This window comes from Telopea speciosissima, chromosome 9 (assembly GCF_018873765.1).
Source record: "Telopea speciosissima isolate NSW1024214 ecotype Mountain lineage chromosome 9, Tspe_v1, whole genome shotgun sequence".
NCBI lineage: Eukaryota > Viridiplantae > Streptophyta > Magnoliopsida > Proteales > Proteaceae > Telopea > Telopea speciosissima.
Genome location: NC_057924.1, coordinates 5,043,331 through 5,063,523, shown reverse-complemented (window position 1 = coordinate 5,063,523; position 20,193 = coordinate 5,043,331). Strand labels below are relative to the sequence as shown.

Sequence of the window (20,193 nt, the reverse complement as noted above, 5' to 3'; positions counted from 1 at the left end):
GCTAGCTAGGTTACCTATTTATGAGGCCTAGGCAGGTAGGATAAGGGTTTCTCACCGGTTTGGACCCATATAGAACTGAGTTCTTTCTCCGGCTGCATAGCATGTACTAGCACCTTTCTCTGTGTGTGTGTCTCTCTTCTACTATAGAGTGCAGATATGTCATATAATATAAGGGAGGAGAGAGATAGACACAAGGGAAAAAAAAACGATGTTTAATCACATAGCCCCTGCATACATAGAGCTCCCATTGAAATGATTGCCCCCCCCCCCCCCCTACAAAAAGAAAAATCCCCCTTGGTTGATGCCCATTCACGTCCCCTCATTGGTCCCCGCGATATTGCAATTGCCACACGATCGAACAACTTTCTTCTTCTCTAATACTAATTAATATTTTATGGGTAAGAGAATGCTAACCGGTCGGGTAGCCCCTACACCAATGCGGGGGCAAATGAGAGTGCGCACAAAGGAATTGGTTTGGATGTGATTTTCAATTTTATTGGAGATTAAACGGTCTTTTACACGCTCCTATGTCTAGGTGCATGAACCACATGACTGATTAGCGTTCTTTTCCTCATATTTTATAATTGAATTTGAGGAAGAAACTAAACATGTATTCAAGTTAGACAATTGCTTAGATATCCAAATGCCATGTTTTAATGTTATATTTTTGTTTGTAATAATGTAAGACGATGTTTCCAAAAGTCACAAGATAAATATGATCTATCAATTCTTACATTATTTTTTAATCTAAATTGTTAGTTCCCATTCAAAGTTCAGAGAATGCATAATATTGTTGAGAGTACTGGTGATGTGTGCCAATACAAAAGGGTGTACTTGGTTGAATTAGACTTTGAAATTTGACATATTGAATAATCTAAACCATATCCTCTATATCCAACGGTTGGAATGGACATACCTCACATACCATTACATACCATCTGTCCATGTGGCAAAATAGATGCCTCATGCGACATTTGAAAAAATAATAGAACTTTATGATAATAATAATTCATCTTTTAATAATACATGAATATTCATAATCCCAATTTCTTTCTTCGGAGCAATTTCTTTTCCCGTCCCCCCCACCCCGCCCCAACATAGCGCTTCGCTTCCGGTTATTCGGAAGAATCAACTGACTTCTCCCTTCTTCATTGATCTGGAGGAAAAGGAACCATCTACCAGTTGGGAAGCTAGACATCAAGTAAGTGGCTTGATGAGGATAACTAAGTTGACACGCTAGAGTTGGCTGCTGGCACAATAGGGTGGTGTCTTACCGCACCGTAGGCGGATGTGCGGTTTTCTATATCGATAATTATTCATATGGAAGTTTTTGGATAGTGAATTAGATTCCTTATTAGGTTGTAAGAAAAAAGGTTCTATGAGCCACTAAGTATAGGATGCTAGCATCTCTGTGTCTTTCACTTTTTTCCTCACATGAAATGACCTTGTTGCACTCCAATGGGTGATACCCTTTTGTTGGTGCACTACTCTATGTTGCTTTCTCACTTAAAGGGTTTATTAGGGTTTCTTCATTGTACCTTTTAGAGTAATAGTAAAAGAGCAAGAGATCAATGCTTGGTCGAGTAATCCAGACATCAATGCGGAGGGCAAATAAAGCACACATAGGGATATCAACATGTATGCGTTTTTTGTTTTTTTATAATTTGAAGAGGGATTAGGCGATAATTTCACACACTTATATGTCTTGAGTATTGGGACAAGGCAACTAAACAGCATTTTCTTTTCCCAAAAATAAATTAGTCTATACCACCTAATAAGGGTACAGATGAAGCCTAAACCCACCCGTAAGCTACCAGTGTATACCCTAATAGATGCTTTTCCAAGGCATTGAATTTGACAATAGCGGTCAATCTATGTTATCAACGGACTTCGCCATTCCTTCAGATAATCAGATTGATCAGTTTGTGCCTTCATCAATTTAATCTAGTAGTACGAGGACACACCAAATCAGGAAATGGAGAAACACAGAGAGAGAGAGAGAGAGAGAGAGAGAGAAAGAGAGTATCTCGTGTAACGTGTAACAGTTATAAGCTGAGAGAAGCAAGAGACTCGGTCCCACCGGTGAAGCGAGGGAGTCAACTATGTTGCCGGGGCAGATCTGATCTGAGATAGTAGAGGAGAGAAAGAAAAAAAATTGTGAAATGTTGCAATCCTACCTACGTGGCACCGGTCAAAGAGGATCAAGAGAAGTAGGACCCACCTAAGTCGTCACAGAGCCATGCCGTCAAATTCGTTGACTCGGCTCTCTACTCTCCTTACGTGGAAGACGCCGCACCAATCGGGGAACGGTGAATGTGTGGAACAAGTCGAACCCAGTTTTGACGAAAAGTAGACGGAAGAAGCTGAGATCGATCCAAGTATCCAACTGCCGACCAAGAGTAACTACATACTTTACACGTACTGTAGTGGCTTCCAACTCTAACCCCAACCGGTTCAACCCGAAACCGTATCCATCGACTTAGTAATTGTCCGGTTCATGGTGCCGTAATAATAGTATGGGACCTTAAATTGATGGAGACTGATTAGACCAATCGAAACTGACTTAGACCGACCCGGTTGACACCCTCAATATTATACATGAATTATATAAATAGCCCAAAAAAAAAAAAGTAATGGGTACCAGTGAACAGCTGTCTCTCTCTCACCTGACGCACCGTCTGAGGTCACTCCCTTCCCCTCGGGTCTCTTCTGTCTGTCTCTCTCTCTCTCTATTTCTCTCACAATCTCAAACCAAAAAGTCTCCAAGTCAGTTCATATGGGTCTTACTCCGAATCCCTTTATAATGCCGAGCCAATTGCACCGGTAAAAGACTTCAAACTTCATACCCTCTCGCTTCTCATCTCTGACCTTCTCTCTCTTTCCTCTCAGAACCTGACTACACATAGATCGTTTTAGATCTTTTCTCTGTCTCTCTCTGTCGTCTTCTTCGCTTCCCATTCTTTTGATTTATGGACATAAGAGGAGGACTCTCCAGTGATTCTGATCCGCCAATTGGTTTTTTCATCACCAAACCCACCGCCATCAACCCTTTCCTCAAGCCCAAGTGGAGCAACAAGTCCGACTACTCCATGGACACTCCCAATAACAACCGTTTCTCCGGTATTGAATTCCCCGTCAACCTTAATTCTAGGGATGATCAGGTGTCTCCGGCCAATAACCGTGTTGCCGTCGACGAGATGGACTTCTTTTCCGATAAGGCATCCACCGTCGATGTCAAGAAGGAAAATTCTCATTCTCATGGTGGCGCCGCCCCACGCTTCGATTTAGGTGTAAATGTAAGCATTCTAGCAAGCAAACAACACCTTCAAATATTATCTCTTGTTTTCATTTTTTTTATAATTTTTTTCATGTTATAATTATAGACTGGTCTACACCTTCTCACTGCAAACACCGGCAGTGATCAATCCACGGTCGATGACGGCGTTTCTCCTAATGCAGAAGATAAACGAGCAAAGAGCGAGGTAAGAAGATTGGATTATTAATTTGATTCAATCTGAAAATAAGAATAATTGTGATTTCACGTTCGATTGTGATGTTACCCAACTTAAAGATTATTACTTCGTTTCAGATGGCCGCCTTACAAGCTGAGCTTGATCGGATGAACGAAGAGAACCAACGTCTGCGAGGGATGCTCAATCAAGTCAGCAATAACTACAATTCCCTTCAGATGCATCTTGTCACACTTATGCAACAACAGCAGAATCGCAAACCAGAAACCACTCAAGAACACGAGGTGAGTAAAGATTTTCTTTAATTTTAGCTCTGATACCAGTTGTTGGGGACTTGGTTATAACTCATCTTCAGAACTTACATCAATATAATAATTAGTAATGAAATTGGTTGGTGGGTTTGTTGCTTTCAGATGTTAGATGGAAAACTGGAAGAGAAGAAACATGAGAGCGGCACTGGAGGAGGATTTATGGTGCCAAGACAATTCATGGATTTGGGGCCAGCGGCCGCGGCAGAGACCGATGAGCCTTCTCAGTCTTCGTCTGAAGGTCACAGCGGAGACCGTTCTGGGTCTCCTCACCACAGTTTTGATGTGAAGAATAGCAGTAACAGTGATATCGTTCCATTTGAACAACAAGACAAGAGTGAGGGAAGGAGGAGTATCGGTAGGGAAGAGAGCCCAGATGAGGCATCGCAGGGATGGGTACCCAACAAGGTACCCAAACTGAATCCGGCTTCCAAGAACGTCGATCAGTCTGCAGAAGCTGCCACCATGAGGAAAGTCCGAGTCTCAGTTCGTGCACGATCTGAAGCACCGATGGTAAGCATATTAAGTAGTTGTATTAATGTCCAAACCAATTTCCATTAATACTTTTTTGAATGAAAGTTATTTATTGATTGGACTTCGATCGTTTTTCCAGATCACCGATGGATGTCAATGGCGAAAGTATGGACAGAAGATGGCGAAAGGGAACCCATGCCCTCGTGCTTATTATCGCTGTACCATGGCTGCCGGTTGTCCTGTTCGCAAGCAGGTATTGCCTCACTACTTCCTCTTTAAGTTGTTGGACAGAACTCAGCCAATTAGAATTCGAGATATTAATTTGAATTACGATATTGTTAACAGGTTCAGAGATGTGCAGAAGATCGAACGATTCTCATAACAACTTATGAGGGAACCCACAACCACCCACTCCCTCCAGCAGCGATGGCAATGGCATCGACCACATCGGCAGCAGCTTCTATGCTGCTGTCAGGTTCGATGTCGAGCACCGATGGGCTAATGAACTCGAATTTCCTTTCGAGGACACTTCTGCCAAGCACTTCTAGCATGGCCACCATCTCAGCCTCAGCACCTTTCCCAACTGTGACATTGGACCTAACCCACTCTCCCAATCCATTACAGTTCCAAAGGCCACCGACACAGTTCCATGTTCCCTTCCCTGGTGGCCCTGCAGCAGCGGCTCAGAATTTTGGTGCTGCACCGCCACCTCAACTAGCTCAAGTCTTTGGCCAAAACCTCTACACCAACCAGTCAAAATTCTCTGGTCTTCAAATCTCTCAGAATGGAGACCATCCCCAATTCACCCAACAGCATCACACTCCACAACCACCCCAGCAAGCGGCGCCACCCTCATTGGCTGACACGGTGAGTGCTGCCACTGCCGCCATCACCGCCGATCCCAGTTTCACGGCAGCTCTAGCAGCAGCCATCAGTTCTATTATCGGCGGTGCACATCAGCACAATAACATCAACAACAATGACAACAGTAACAGTAATAACACCGCCAGCAACAACAATGGAAACACCGCTACCGCCAATGGCAACAGCAATAGCAATAAAATCACCAATTCGAATTTTGCAGCGAATTAGTGTTTTTTGTTTTTTTAATTTTATTTTTCTTAACCCGTTGGTTCATATGGGTTCCTTCATTTTTATTCATTTGAAAGAGGGGGGAGAAAAAAATTATACAGGTTCATTGGTTTTTTTCTTTTTTTGGGGGGGAAAAGGTTCAAACACGATTACATTCTTTCTTTGCTATTTCAAATTGAATAATTTTGATCCAAATTAATTCTGTGAATACAGAGAACTTGCACATTAGCTTGTTTCATGAGCTTCTTGTGACATAAATTTGACTTTGTTGCTTAGCTTCATTTCATCTGGCAATTTCCCAAATTTGAGTTTTAAAAAGAATAGAAGAATACGAAAGAGGCTTTGGAGTCATTCTTGAATTGATTTGAACAGATTCTTTTCCTTCTTCTTCTTCGTCATCTTTTTCCCTCGGTCAAGAAAACTGTGTCTCGGAGTCTTATTAAGAAATTGAGAGGAATAGTTTGACACGGAAATGATGGGTGGTTGGATGAGATCGATGAGTCTGCCACGTTTTTTAACAAGTAACAAAGGGCCACGTTTTTTGAACAATTTCTTGTTTTCTTCCCCCTTACGTCCACACCTTCTCTTGCTAGTTTCCAAGCAAGTGCAGATATTAGTAAGCCAAAAAAAAAAAAGAAAAAGTTTATATAGTTGAACTGTAGCTTGGGATAAGAGTGTTTCTTTCTTTAATTAATGATGATGAGAAGAATTGAATATATCAAAGGGTTCCGGCTTGGTCGTGCTGCCCTCTTATATATAATATAAGATTGCAATTTTAATATTAATTATAGGGCTCTAATTATTGATCTGTGCATGCATGGCATGGACACCAAAGTCATGGTTTCTCTTATTAATTTAATTGCAAAAGGAAGTTTCCCAATGTAGGTTAGACTTAGACCTAGACCTACCGTACCTCATCCTGATATTCGCCGTACAAATATTCTCTTCGTTTGTTTTATAGGGAGAAAGTTTTCCTTCATGTGATCTATTATTTATGAATAATCGATAATATCCTCATTATTGGACAATACCCTATAGATATCATCTGATCGAACCCTAAGAATTTCTTGATCGCAGGTGTAAAAAAAAACTCACTCAATACTTAAACAAGAAAGTATGGAGGCAGTTTTCCTTCACCCAATCTCCCTTTACTCCGAGGTTAGTGTGGTGTGCAAAGGGTATTAAGTAACAATAGAAGATGTTACCGAATTCATACTATAAAGGACAAAGCATTTATAGCCCTACATGGTTGTACTTTTCCCTCCCTCATCATGGTGTAGAAAACCTTTCTCCCATTATGAACATGGAAAAGCATTGGGCAATACCCTATAGCTTTGTGTCTATCTCCTATTTATGAATGGTCGCTAATACCTTCATTGTTGGGCAATACCCTATAGACATCATCTGAATCCTAAGAATCCATTGACCATGGGTGTTGAAAAACTCACTCGATACATAAACCAGAAAGATAAGCAGGTATTAGCCATTGGAATTGAATAATCTAAGAGATAGAGAGGCACTCGTGAAAAATATACCATGGAAGTTACATGGCTCGAGAGTTATCGGAGGATATTTAAGTTCACAAATCCTTGAACTTCTTATGATTAGGATTCAATGTAGTATGACCTTTTTAAATGTTGCTACTTATTATGGAGGCAGTTTTCCTTCACCCAATCTCCCTTTACTCAAAGGTTAGTATGGTGTGCAGAGGGTATTAAGTAACAGTAGAGAATATTATCAAATTTGTACTAAAAGGGACAGCATTTATAACCCTAGATGGTTGTACTTTCCCCTCATCATGGTGTATGGAAAACTTTCTCCCATTATGAACATGGAAAAGCGTTTTGCTAATCTCACAAAAACAATCTCATAGGTTTGCCTAAAACCTAGCCACGATGGGTTTCTTATCTTATTGCAAATTCCTAGCATTTATTTTTTGGCGTCGAAATTACTCCTCTTAGGCATTGAATTGTATTGATACTCATGGTGAAAAAATTCTTCCGTTGCCATGGATGAAAGGAAATTTGGTCCATTGTTGTATATTATTCTAGTTGAAAAAATTAGTGGGATCTTGGGCATTGGGCATTAAGAATCATGCATTTTTTTAGGGGTGGGGAGAGACCGGAGAGTACAATGTCATAAAAATATTTAAAATGTTAAATATAGTGGTTGAATAGTATCCTTCAAAATTTATGACAGGTTTGAGACTCTTGACTTTAGATTAGGTTGCAGCATTGAATTTGTCATGATTTAAAATGTCAATTGAATGGTTACTATGCAAATCAAACATTTACAAACATTAAAACAATATGGTTGAATCATACCCTTTCAATCAGAAGAGTATTGAAGTTATTGATGGTATGATTCTTATTATTTAAAATGTCAAAATATAGTGGGTTCAATTTTTACCAAAAATATATATATATAGTGGTTGAATAATATCCTTTAAAATTAATGAACAGTCTGACTTTAGATTAGGTCGTACCATTGTATTTGTCATGATTTCAAATGTCAATTGAATGGTTACAATGCAAATCAAACATTTAAAAATTTTAAAACAATATTATTGAATCATACCCTTTCAATTAGAAGAATTTTGAAATTAGGATGGTATGATCTTAAATCAAAGTGTAACATGATTTAAAATGAGATAAGATCACAATCTAGATAGTCTATTGAGTAATACGGATTGCACTCCTGCTGTCTGCCATAAAGGGAGCAGCTAGCAAAGGATAAGAATTGGGCCAAACAATCCTATCCGTAATGGATTGGACCCTCCTGGAAAAGGTATCTGCGACAACATTTGCCACCCTTGAAATAGGACCTGAAAATCATCTGAATAAGAGGCAAGACACAATATATCTACTACAATTGGTCTAATGGAAAGGTTTGAGTCCTTTGCTGGATTTTGAAGAAAAGAGATGGCGTCTTGATTGTCACTCTCCATCCTTAAACTATAAGCCCCTTCTTTCCAAACCACAGCTGACATGCAAAAGGACATGACAACAGAATGTGAGCATTTGTTTCAGCCTGCAATCCACACCTTTGGCAAGTCTCATCAAATGGAATCTGTCGTTGATGTAGAGTTGTTGTTGATGCCAATCCTTTGGCGCAAGCTCTCCACATGAACCTTTTAATCTTGGATAAAGTATCGCACTTCCAAATCAACTTCCACACCACATTCGGTATGTCCACCCACGCATGATTATGTGAAGTAGATGGTTTCGCCCTCTCAGATAACTACCACTGATTACATAAGAGGTGGTACGCACTCTTGACAGAGAAGAAGCCTTGGCTTGAAACACCCCAAACTTGTCGATCCTTAGGTTGGAAGAGGTTGAGTTGAATCTGGGTGATAGTTGCACAATCGGTTGGATGGAAATAATGGTCCAACAACTTGTTCCTCCAGCATCTATTCTCTTGGTCAATTAAGTCCCATACCATAGTGAAAGGAAAGTCTTTCTTTGGTGGGAATTGGGGCTTAAAATCAACCATTGCAGGAATCCAATTATCATCCCAAATACGAATACTTGCACCAATTCCAACCCACCAAATAAGCCCTGATTTAAGCACCTGACGACCAACTAGAATACTCCTCCATGCCCAAGAGGGGTTGGATCCCAACTTAGCCTCCATAAAATCACGACTTGGAAAGTATATACTCTTAAGTAATTTTGCCCAAGGTGTGTCTGGCTCCTTCCATAACCTCCAAGCCACTTTATCTAGTAATGCCTTATTATGTAAAGCTGAATCCCTAAACCCCAAGCCTCCTTTCTCCTTAGACAAGCATAATCGAAACTAGGATATCTAGTGGATCTTCTTGTCAGATCCATCACCCCAAGAAAAGTTAGTTGTTGCTCTCTTAAGATGTGAATGATTCGACACGAGTAACTTGAAATGTGACGAAGCATAATTAGAAAGAGAGAAAACAACTGAATTCAACATTAAAAGTTAGTTGTTGCTCTCTTAAGATGTGAATGATTCGACACAAGTAACTTGAAATGTGACGAAGCATAATTAGAAAGAGAGAAAGCAACTGAATTCAACATTATTTCCATCCTCGCATGTGATAGCAACCTATTCTTCTAGCCATCCAAACGTTTCCCAATTTTATCTGATAGCTCCTGAAAAAGCTATCTTTGAAGTATCAAAGCCCGTAGGCAACCCCAAGTATTTGTTATGTCCCTTACCATACTTAATCTTTAGTAAGCAAGAAAACCAACGACGGAACTTAGAGTGCACATTAGGGCTGAAAGAAAGAGAAGATTTCTGCAAATTTATTGCCTGACCACTTGATCTATAGTAAATATCCAGGCACTCCTGCACATGACACATCTCTTTAAGCTTCATTTGAGAGAACATCAAGTAGTTATCAGCGAAGAGGAGATGAGTGATGGGTTCCAATCAGTTTCGTACTCGGATCCCTTTAAGGAGGCCTTCAATTTCTGCTTTAACTATGAAACTACTTAATGCCTGTGAACATAGTATAAACAAAGCTGGGGAGAGAGGGTCACCTTGCTTTATTCCTCTAGAAAGGATCACAATCTAAATTAAAGGTTAAAAAAACATGGACAAGAGATTGTTGCGTAGTGTAGCCCCTGCACCAACGTGGTGGCAGCCAATGAAAGTGCACATAAAGGCATCAATATAGATGAATTTTTTTATTTCATGATGGATTGGACGATAATTTTGCACGATCTTATGTCTGAGCACAAGATCCACATGGCCAGGCAATATTCTTTTTCTTAAAATATATATATATATATATATATATATATATATATATAATGTTGAACTATATCATACCAATTGGAATATTTTTTAAAAATAACATCGTTCTTAAATGTCGTATACTTCAAGTGTAATTTACCCTAAAATAAATAAAGAAAAAAGAACTTTATTCGGGAGTGTGACCTGATCTGCACTCCCTTGAGTCTATCTCTCTCTTCCCCATATGAAAAGACACCTCTGCCCCCTTATTTTGAAGAGAGATAAACACATGAAAGTGTTAGCATAAACCTCACCTCTTGACTAGAAAACTACTTCCCAATAAAGAAATAAGGGAAATTTACACATACCACCCCTGAGGTTTGACGAAAGGATATTTTCACCCCCTCCAGTTTAGGAAAATTCTGCGTACCCCCTGAGGTTTGCAAACGGTAACAAATAAGCCCATTCCGTCAGTACATGACTAACACTGTTAAAAATTAGACTTGAACTGATGGAATTGCCCTTCAAAAAACAAAACAAAAAACCAAAAAAAAAAACAAAACCTGCAACTCATCTTCCCCACTCAATCAAAATCATCGGCAAGGAGAGGGCATTGGCGAAGGCTGTAGAGGCTCTTCTCCTTCTCGAACGTACGATTGCAGAGGCTCTTCTCCTTCTCGCCACCTCTGAATCGAAATCACCTTCTCTTTCTTCAAATTCTTCAATTCCAAGGAGATAATCTGTTTCAAATCCAACACATAAATTCAAATTCCAAATTCACGCTCTGTTCTTCTTTTAAAATGCTTGATCCGTTTAACTGTTTTATTTCCTCTCTCGTAGCTGCTTCCACTATAGAGCTTTAGTATCTCTCTAGCATTGTATGCCACAATCAAGCACTTGCAGAGGCCACTATGAGAGTTTCCAAAACTCTCTGCTCCACCCTCAAACCTAACCCTAAAACTTATAAGAGACGATTGGGTTTAGATAGCACCAGAGATTCAGAAGGGCTTTGTGGATACTTGTCATGATTTCCAAGCTTCTTCTACCTTGATCCGGGCCCACATAAGAAGGTACATTCACACCCATATGAGCTACCAAAGCACGAGAACAATCCTCCCCCAATTTCGCCATCGGTGTGCTGCGAGTATGCCGGCGAGGTGTCCGGTAAGTCCCGTACCCACGATCGTAAATTGGTGGAAGCTCCGTTCGCCACCTATCCAGTTTTGGTCTAAGCCCCTCAATGCTACCTTCTTCCACGCTCCAACCCTCCAGTATTGAACTCCCTATCTCGTTCGCCTGAAAGAAGTCCTCCACCGCCAATCCCGCCGCCGCCACTACGGACTACACTGGTCCGATCTCCGAATCCGCGTACGTGGAACCATTTGGGGTGGCCGTCGTGATAAATTTTAGCGGTGGTATTCCTCCCCCAACGCTACTACCTCGGCCTATTCCGATATCCGAACCGTTAACAATGGAGCCAATTTTCTGGGACACTGTGTCGTTGTAGGCCTCGGAGCATTCGCTCTTGGTGCGGCGAAGCTGGATCTTGGGTGGTGGATGGTGGGTGTGGTGAGGGGTATGGGCTTCTTCACCCATGAGATTTCGGTATCCGACGGCAAAGGCAAAGACATGGGTGTAGAGTGGCATACTACGCATGGAGCTATCAAAAACGACAACTCCGATGTTGAGGATTCCTTGTGGAGCAAAGAGTGATGGTGAAGATGGTGATGATTCAATTCAGGTAAAGAGGTTGAAGAGGAGTGATTGAGTGGCAAACGTTTTAACGAATCAATGGAGCGCTGGGATGGTTGCAACTCATCTTCCCCAATCGATTTTGGGGAAGATGAGTTGCAGGTTTTGTTTTTTTTTTTTTGGGTTCTTCTTAGAAGGGCAATTCCGTTAATCATAAACTGATGGAATGGGCTTATTTGTTACCGTTTGCAAACCTCAGGGTATATGCAAAATTTTTCAAAACTGGGAGGGAGTGAAAATATCCTTTCGTCAAACCTCAGGGGTGGTATGTGTAAATTTCCCAAGAAATAAAGACAAAAGGGTAAAACGATTCTCTAGGCGCACGGTTTTAAAAACCAGAATAGAATTGATGGAATTGGCCAACTTGGAATTGACTAGCGCTCATTCCAGTCAATTATGACCATATCTGACCGATTCCTGATCAATTTCAAATCTAGGATGATTCGAATAGAAAATCACTAGAGACCAATTATTACCCATACCTAGTACCAAGTTTTTAGACTTAGAACACTCCTTGGTGGGCAACTATGTATTTTGCACATTTTCCATTATTATCAATAACATTTGTCTTTAACGACTTGATCAGTCATTTGAGTGGGATAATTCTGCCTGATGTCTATATCTTTGGCTTCACCTGCCCCTTCCAAAGAGAACCATTGCTTACCAGGATTTAGATGAGATGGAAGGAATGGGAAGCAAAAAAATTGTGGATCACTTACACAAGCACGTAAAAAATGTGTGTTCACGTTATGAGATTGACCTCCATCAAAATATGCTGGCTTCTACAGAAGCGTTTTTGTTGGGCCACTTCTGACTTCATTTTGCCAAATCTTTATATCACCGGCAATGTCCTGGGATTGTATAATAGCAACCATAAGTAAAGGTTAAAGGTCCAACTTCACTGCAGTTCCTCAATCAGATGAGTCATAGCCTAAAAAGAAGCATATTCTAGGGTTTTACTCTTTTAGTTTACTAGTTTACTTCTACCATAAAAACAGTGGCTGTTTTTTGTTTCCCAGGAGATATGTGGTCAGGAAATTTTCAGCTAATACTCTGGTGAAAGGTCTCGGATAAAAAAATATTAACATCAAAGTTGAACAAAACCATATTAATAAGGCTTGGCTGAATTCAGAGGAAAAAAATAACTTACAAGAATAACAGAGACTACTGATCACATAGTTGCCAGCAACATGGCCCGAACTTTTGCTCTCAGCTCATCAGATACTTCGGTAGTGTCAGAAGACAGTTTGCCAGTAGCCAATGGGATTGATACCTCTTGAGGATCTTTTGATGAATCCAGCGTAGCTGCCCAACTCACACTGTCATTAACCCTCGGGGTGTTGGTTTGAGCCGGGACTTCTGAATCGATGTCATTTTCAGGTTCCACTTCTCTTTTTGAGTGACTTCTATGCTTCTCAGATCTGCGTCGATGCTTACGCTCATCCTCAGATGAGCTATGATGCTTGTGCCGACGACGAGATTCCTTGTAATCTGGAGATGAATGTCTTTTCCTGTGCTTGGAATCATCTTTGCGGTGGGAAGAAGAATGATGGGAACGGTGCTTCTTATGTTTGTGCTTATGATCCTTTCCATCACTCTCATTATCACTTTCTTCAAACCTTCTGGACCTCAAACGGTACTTCCTCCTTGATTTTTTTTCCTTGACATCATTATCAGAGTCATGTCTTTCAGACTTCGATCTGACAGAGGTATTGGCATCTACTGGTACAGAGCTACCTTCTCGTTCTCTGGCCAGATGATCCACTTCCTCACCTGAAAGATTTGAGGTATCAGGAGCCAGTGTTTCATTGTTCAGTTTTGAAGCATTACAACCAGAATCCTGCAAGCCAGAATACACAGAATCAGGGGGTTCAGTAGATAAACGGTGCAGCAGATCATTTGCACAAGGTGCCGTGCCACCCTTTATCATGGCTGCGAACATCTTTGCCCTCTTCAACCTCTCCACCTTCTGCTTCTGCTCCTTTGTCAAGCTTGCTTCGGAAGAGTCGGCTTCACTGGCAGCTGCAAGGGCCGCCGTCTTTGCAATCGCCTTAGCCACTGATACACCACTGGTTCTGCTACCCTCTTTTTCTGACTGGCCAGCGGTTCTAGACAACTCAATGGGCAGGGAAGCACTGGGATCCCCATTAGGAATAGGTTTCTGCGTAGAGCTTCTACCTCGAGAAGAGGAGAGACTGCCAAAGCTTGAGGTTGGCCCAACCTCACCACTGAGGCCAAGACTGGAGTCATCCACTGATGTCTTGGGGAGAATATCTAACTTGGGATTCTTCAGGCCTCTTGTTGCTGCCAGAAGAATAGCTGCAGCAGCATCCACACTCACTCCACACTGCTGTTTAGGTTTAGGTGGCAGATCTTGTGCATCCTTTTTTGACCCACCAATTACCATTTTGAACTTTTCTTTCCTCTGAGAATCAAAAGGTATGTCAGAAACTGAAGATCCTTTGGATAATGCATCATTTTTGTCTTTGGACAGACCACCTTTTTTACCCCCCACATTTCCCATTGTATCATTGTTTGGAGCCGAAAAACACTTCCCAGGAAATTTAGACTGTAATGGAAAGGAAAATGCATCAGCAACACATCCAACAAATTGCCCCAGGTTGGCATCCATTCTAATGTAATAACCCAAGGATCAATGATACCTCCGGATAACTACATCTGACAGATTGAACAAAGTTCCCAAGAAAAGGGTGTCCAAGAAAGGACCACTACTAATTTTATTAAAGTATCACCAAGAATCACAAAAAAGCAAATGAGACACTAACTCCTGGATAGTGGTCCAGAAAGCATCCAACTTATTGAACACTTGCTCATTTTATCAAAGGAACCGGATACAACTATGAGACTTACTGGAGAGGAGCATTAAGGTTGCATTTGCATTCCAAGACGATTTTGCATTCTTGGAGAAAAAAATAGTTGTTTCTATTGTCCAAGAATGCGAAATCGACCTAGAAGATTCAAAGAATTCATACCAAACACAACCTAAGATACGAAAAAGGGATTCTTCATGTATTTTTTCCACATCAAAGAGTGATTTAGGTCGACCACGTGTTAAATTGCATACCCTCCCGTGTATATCCATGCACTCCTCATGAATCCTGTGCACTCCTTTGGTAGTCCCTGGATTTTTAATTTCTGATTTTGCCACTTGGCATAGTCAGATTGGTCCAAAATTTGAAATGTGAGCAGGCGGCCTTGGGCTCCACCAGTCCACAAATTTTCAATCCCATCTGAACTGCCATGTGGCAGTTATAAAAAAGGCGTTCTGATTGGAAATCAGTACCAGTCATGGTGATTCTACACTCCCTATTAAGATAACTCTAAAACTTCTCCAATGGTTTCTTAATTTTTAAAATAATCAATAAATTCCCATGCTCACCAACTCAAAGGTGTGAAGCTAGCGTTTAACTTAGCCAAATATGAGGCTTACACATCACAAGCACATGATTTTTCAACAAACAATATGAATTTGAGTCTCCGTACGTGCATGCGTCCGTATGTATATGTGCACGTGTGCGTGAAGACATTAGAATCTAGAGAAAACATACAGCAACAAAATCAAATTCAGGAAAGTTCTAAAAAAATTCTTTTAACCCAGAATATTAACCAACAGAATTTATATCTTTAGGCAATCATATATTGATCACAAAAGCTCATCACCAACACAGATTCTCACTCCCCTGCATGAGGGGGCTCAACAAAGGACAACTACAACTAAATTAATCATACTGCACCCAAGGAATCACACAGAAGCAAATGAGACTCTAATGCCAGTATAGAAGTTCAGAAAGCCCCAACTTATTAAACAATTACTCATTTATCAAAGAAAGCTGATAGAACTTAAAGACTGATTGGAGAGGAATATTAAGATAACTCTAACTTCTCCCAAGGATTCTTAACTTTTGAAAAAAAAAAAAAAAATCGATAAATTACCTCACATGCTCACCCACTCATAGGTGTAAAGCAAGGGTTTTAACCTGCTGAAATCTGAGGCTTACATCTCAAAAGAAAGAAATATTAGAAATAAGTTGAATATACAGACAGACAGATGATTATGTCAAATCAAGTCTTTGAACTCAACTACCTTTTCTCTTTATTAATTCAATGCAGAAGAATCTCGCACAAGGGTGTTTGCACCACAAGGGTTATATCCAAAACTAGTTAAAAGAAAGTCGGCACCAAGTTAGGGGTGAAAATCGATAGTCAAAAATCTGAAAATCAATAGCCAAAAAACTGATCCCAATCCAAGTATATGTCTATTTATTAAGGTATTCCCATTCATACATCAGATACAAATCCCAAATTTGGATATATCTGCTTCAAATTACAAATTACAAATTTAAATTAGATAAATGATATGTGAAACAATATTTGTAATTATGGAAGACAAAAATAGATAGAACTTTGAGTTAATTTCATATAGGATACATTTCATATACTACAAAAAAACATTCATTAAATGTATTGGATATCAAACACTGGGTTCAAATTTAAATATCAGATACACCATTTGGATTCGGCTATTGGTGTAACTGATTACAATTTGATATGATCAACTTTAAGGGCCAGCCCCTTGATCTAAGGGAAGGGAAAAGGAACAAATTTGTAGGCCTTTTCACCATTTCATAATGGGCATAGATATTCACCAAAAAAGGAAAAATTTAAGGGGGTCAAAGAATCAATATTATTACTAATTTACTACAATATGGCTGTGGCAGCTTAGCAGATGACCTAATTAATTGTATAAATGCTTATATATATTTATTATAATCATAATAATAATGAAAGTTTGAGCAACGAAACAATAAGAAGAATAAGACAGTAAAGTTTAGAAATAAAATCAAATTTATGGAAACACATCTTCCCCCCAGTATGAAGGGTTTGAGAATTAAGCAACCAGTATTTGAATTCTAATGATCAACCCAACGAACCAAACCATTTATGATTTAACATATTTAAACACACAGAACTGTTGATATTGATCGACTACAAAGACTAAGATATTCACGATGAAGGTTACCGAGAAGCGCACCTCCTGAGCTTTTTGAAGAACTTTCAGATAATAAGGATGATATTGATCTGATGGTAGAAGGAATGGAAATCTCCCATTTTTTCTATCTTGCTCTACAAGCACTGCTTCAAATTCTTTCCCATTTTTCAGAATAAACTCCACTATTTTATCAACCATCCTCTTTAAATGCGACGGAGGCTCCATAATCAAATGTTCAACCTTAGATGTGTTTGGCAAAGTTGACGTCTGAAGCTTCTCCATGGACACAGCAGATGAACTCTGGACATCACCTTCTCTTTTCTTGCATGTAACATCAGAATTATTAGCAGTCACAGATCGATTTCTTTTTGACAAGAGAGACTTTTCTTTAGCAGCATGAAGCGGGGGCTTGAGAGCCTTCCCAATTATTCCAGATAAACCAACAGAAGATTCTGCACATTCTGATCCATGAGAAATTGTTGCATTATCAGCATCTAAGGATTCACCAGGCTCCTTCTCTTTAGAATCTGAGACACACTGGAGTGTACCATCCTCGTCTTCTCCAGACCCATATACAGAACCAAGCAAGGATAATGCCCCACCAGCAACATCACTTGTGGGATTCTTCACACTATCTTCTTTCTTCTCATCTACAGGTTTAGCATCTGCACCAGAATTCAGAAGTTCCACATGATCAACAAGGAACCTGTAGTATGCATGAAGATGATGGTCGGGCATTAGAAACCCAAATGTTGGATTGTCCCCCTGTTTGACCTTCAAGACAATTTCTGATTGACCCCCATGTTTGCTGACAAATATTGCAGTTCTTGCGATGATCTGATGAACTTTCTCTGAAGGGGGCTGCAGCAATAAAGGGGGGGAAAAAAGAAAAATTATCTTATTGAAGGAACCATATAAGAGTAAATAGAAGTTTTCTTACTAGATAATTCAAGCTATACTCAGACCAATGGAATCTCACACATATTCTGATAACCATAAAGATCAAACAGAACTTTATAATGAATTTCAGCCCACTGCCCAATGTGGTGATGATGATATTTCCCTCAGAAAATAACAGAATCTATCTTCCTAATCCCACCTGCACGGTCCCTTGGTCATGACACATCAAAAGGAAACAAGGTGCCTATGAGTGGCAACCTTAGATCAGAAGAACTCCTTCCCTGCTCCGAGTATCTGAAACTTAGACATGGTAAGCCTTAGAATGATATTTGCACTTCAGACAATTATCACTGGCCAGTTTGGATAAGAATCAATTATATACAAACAACAACATCCAGATTTCTATGAAAGGGTAAAAAGAAAGGAAGTTCAGAAAAGAGAAAATATGCAATTAAGTACTTACTAGGCTTTGAAGTAGGCTTTCAGGTACTGGGAAAGATGGAAGAAAACTGGAATCTCCCAACCCAGCAGCAGAGTTTTTTTTATCAGCAGAAATATCTGGGTTTCCATAAGAAAAGGCAACTGAATGATAACCACCACCAACTGCAGGTTCTGCTCCATTATCTGATTCTGGATATTGGAAGAGAAACAATTTTAAATCAAATTTACAAGCACAAGATTGAATAGTAGAGATATGTTGGGGCTATAACAACAAATCCAGTGCAGACACAAGGGAAAAGAAAAACGGTGGAGTCAGGTGAAATGATTCTTACTTGTCCGAGATCAGGTGAAAATGTTGGAAAACAGACATCCTTCCTGCAATCTTGGAAATATATTGCAAATAATGTAATACACCAATTAAATTTTATGGATAACAATTGATGCAGTGGTGTTGGAATGGCTGGTGCATGAGCTTTTCTTCTTCTCCTCACCATCTCCCTATTCTGTCTCAAATCTGTATTATTAGTTAAGTATTCTTTAATCCTGGGTTCTGTTATAAAACCAGTATATCAGATCTGTCTTCTCTGATAGTTATCTTCATAGCCACTATTCTGGTTGCTGGGTTTTGGTTCGATTGTCATATTCTGTTAAGCCTTCTATATAGCTATCACATAGATCCCTTGGGCCTGTTCTGCAATTTGGAATTCACATACGATCTAACTGAGAACTGTGGACACCAGACTGCATTACCTATGCTCTCTATAAAACCCCAAGTTAAACTGAGATAGCATGCAAAATTGTTTCTACGTGTTGGAACATTTAATAGTATTCTCATAAGAAATTTCCTATTGTACCCAAATGTAGTTACCCACACGATATCTAAGATGGAATTTATGCTTCTAAGCTTTGTTGTACACTTACCAAATTAAAAGGATAAAAGGTCCATTGCAAACCATCTCTTTTTTTTTTTAGTGGGATTTTTTGCGAACCAATTTCATACAGTGTACTCTCAATACTGGAGTTCGCTGCCTTTCAAATTATGTAACCTTTATTGGAAGGCTAAATGACAGACTTGGTCTGGTGGTAAGGTCTCCAACTGTTGATAGCAGAGACCCAGGAAAAAATCCCACCTCATGTGTTGGTGGGTATGGGGTGGGGGAATTATCATTGTACCGAAAAATTTATAATTGGAAGGCAAAGAACTTAAGGACATCTGATAGCAAATTACAACAACAACATAGCCTTATCCCAACTAAATGGGGTTCTCCAATCAGTTCTATTCGACATACATGGTGTGAGACCTACATCTGATACCAAATTAAAAATAAATAAAAAAAAAAAATTCCATCCATCGTTTCTTCTATTCTCCTTGATGGAAATTCTATTTGGTATCAATGAAGGTGTTGGATTATTAGAAAAGAATATCACTGTGTCTTATTTATTTAACCGAGGGTCTAAATTTTATGGTCAGAAAAACACTCACCACAAGTCAATTCCGAAAGTTGTGTTTTAAGAATAAACGTCCTTGTTTATTCATCAGATGGGTTTTAGTCTTTATACTTGCGAACAGCTTCTCTCCATCATATTTCTAGTAATACATTCTAACAACCATCAGAATTTACATAACAGGAGAAAGGAAGGATAAGGTGACAAAGAAGCAAGAGTTCAGAAATTAGACTGATGGCCTATGGGATTACCTCAACTAAGATGAGTTAAATAAATGAAGCATAATCACAATTCATCTTTCAGTTTCCCTTTATGGTTGATAATTCACAGTAACCAAGATAGAATTGAATGAAAAAAAAACAAGACGAAAGAATCCATGTAGTCCACCATAATTAGTTGAGGGAAAGGCTTAGACGAGTTGAGTTGAGTATTCATAATAACCATAACAAGTATCAGAGAGGATAAAATTTTATCCAACTAGTGGATATGAATGTCCAAAAATGGTCGAAAGGAGCTCTTCAGATCCCACACTCCTGTTATGGATCAAGTTCTTTGGTACTTCAATAAATTATCACCGATGAATGCGGTA

The 20,193-nt window shown here is 39.6% G+C and overlaps 2 protein-coding genes and 1 long non-coding RNA gene across 9 annotated transcripts in view; 2 read left to right on the top strand and 1 right to left on the bottom strand.

Moving 5' to 3' along the window:
• Positions 1-647: 647 nt before the first annotated feature.
• Positions 648-19,956, top strand: LOC122639666. The gene is made up of 3 exons (XR_006329555.1): positions 648-658; positions 2,209-2,210; positions 19,791-19,956. It is a non-coding gene; the product is annotated as an uncharacterized LOC122639666 (long non-coding RNA).
• Positions 2,875-5,421, top strand: LOC122639662 (probable WRKY transcription factor 31). Its single transcript, XM_043832553.1, has 6 exons — positions 2,875-3,296; positions 3,384-3,482; positions 3,590-3,754; positions 3,884-4,291; positions 4,392-4,505; positions 4,598-5,421. Exons 1-6 carry the CDS (start codon positions 2,970-2,972, stop codon positions 5,342-5,344), a joined length of 1,860 nt encoding a protein of 619 aa, XP_043688488.1. The 5' UTR covers positions 2,875-2,969; the 3' UTR covers positions 5,345-5,421.
• LOC122639660 (splicing factor, suppressor of white-apricot homolog) overlaps positions 12,834-20,193 on the bottom strand; it is a 29,538-nt gene continuing 22,178 nt past the window's right edge. For 2 of the 7 annotated variants that reach the window (XM_043832546.1, XM_043832545.1), the window contains 3 exons: positions 18,181-18,347; positions 16,860-17,678; positions 12,834-14,375 (listed from right to left, as the gene is read on the bottom strand). In XM_043832546.1, coding sequence (XP_043688481.1) covers positions 12,978-14,375; positions 16,860-17,678; positions 18,181-18,347 — 2,384 coding nt within the window. In that variant the 3' untranslated portion in view covers positions 12,834-12,977. Of the gene's footprint in view, positions 14,376-16,859; positions 17,679-17,796; positions 18,672-20,193 lie in introns of those variants that run through there. The other 5 variants (XM_043832551.1, XM_043832548.1, XM_043832549.1 and 2 more) reach the window with 5 other exon arrangements.

What these genes read in the sequence shown, in the direction of transcription:
- LOC122639662 (XM_043832553.1), top strand. Translation starts at nt 2,970, where the DNA reads ATGGACATAAGAGGAGGACTCTCCAGTGATTCTGATCCGCCAATTGGT. An exon ending in CACGATCTGAAGCACCGATG is followed by an intron (nt 4,292 to 4,391) that starts GTAAGCATATTA and finishes TCGTTTTTCCAG; the next exon opens with ATCACCGATGGATGTCAATG. An exon ending in GTTGTCCTGTTCGCAAGCAG is followed by an intron (nt 4,506 to 4,597) that starts GTATTGCCTCAC and finishes TATTGTTAACAG; the next exon opens with GTTCAGAGATGTGCAGAAGA.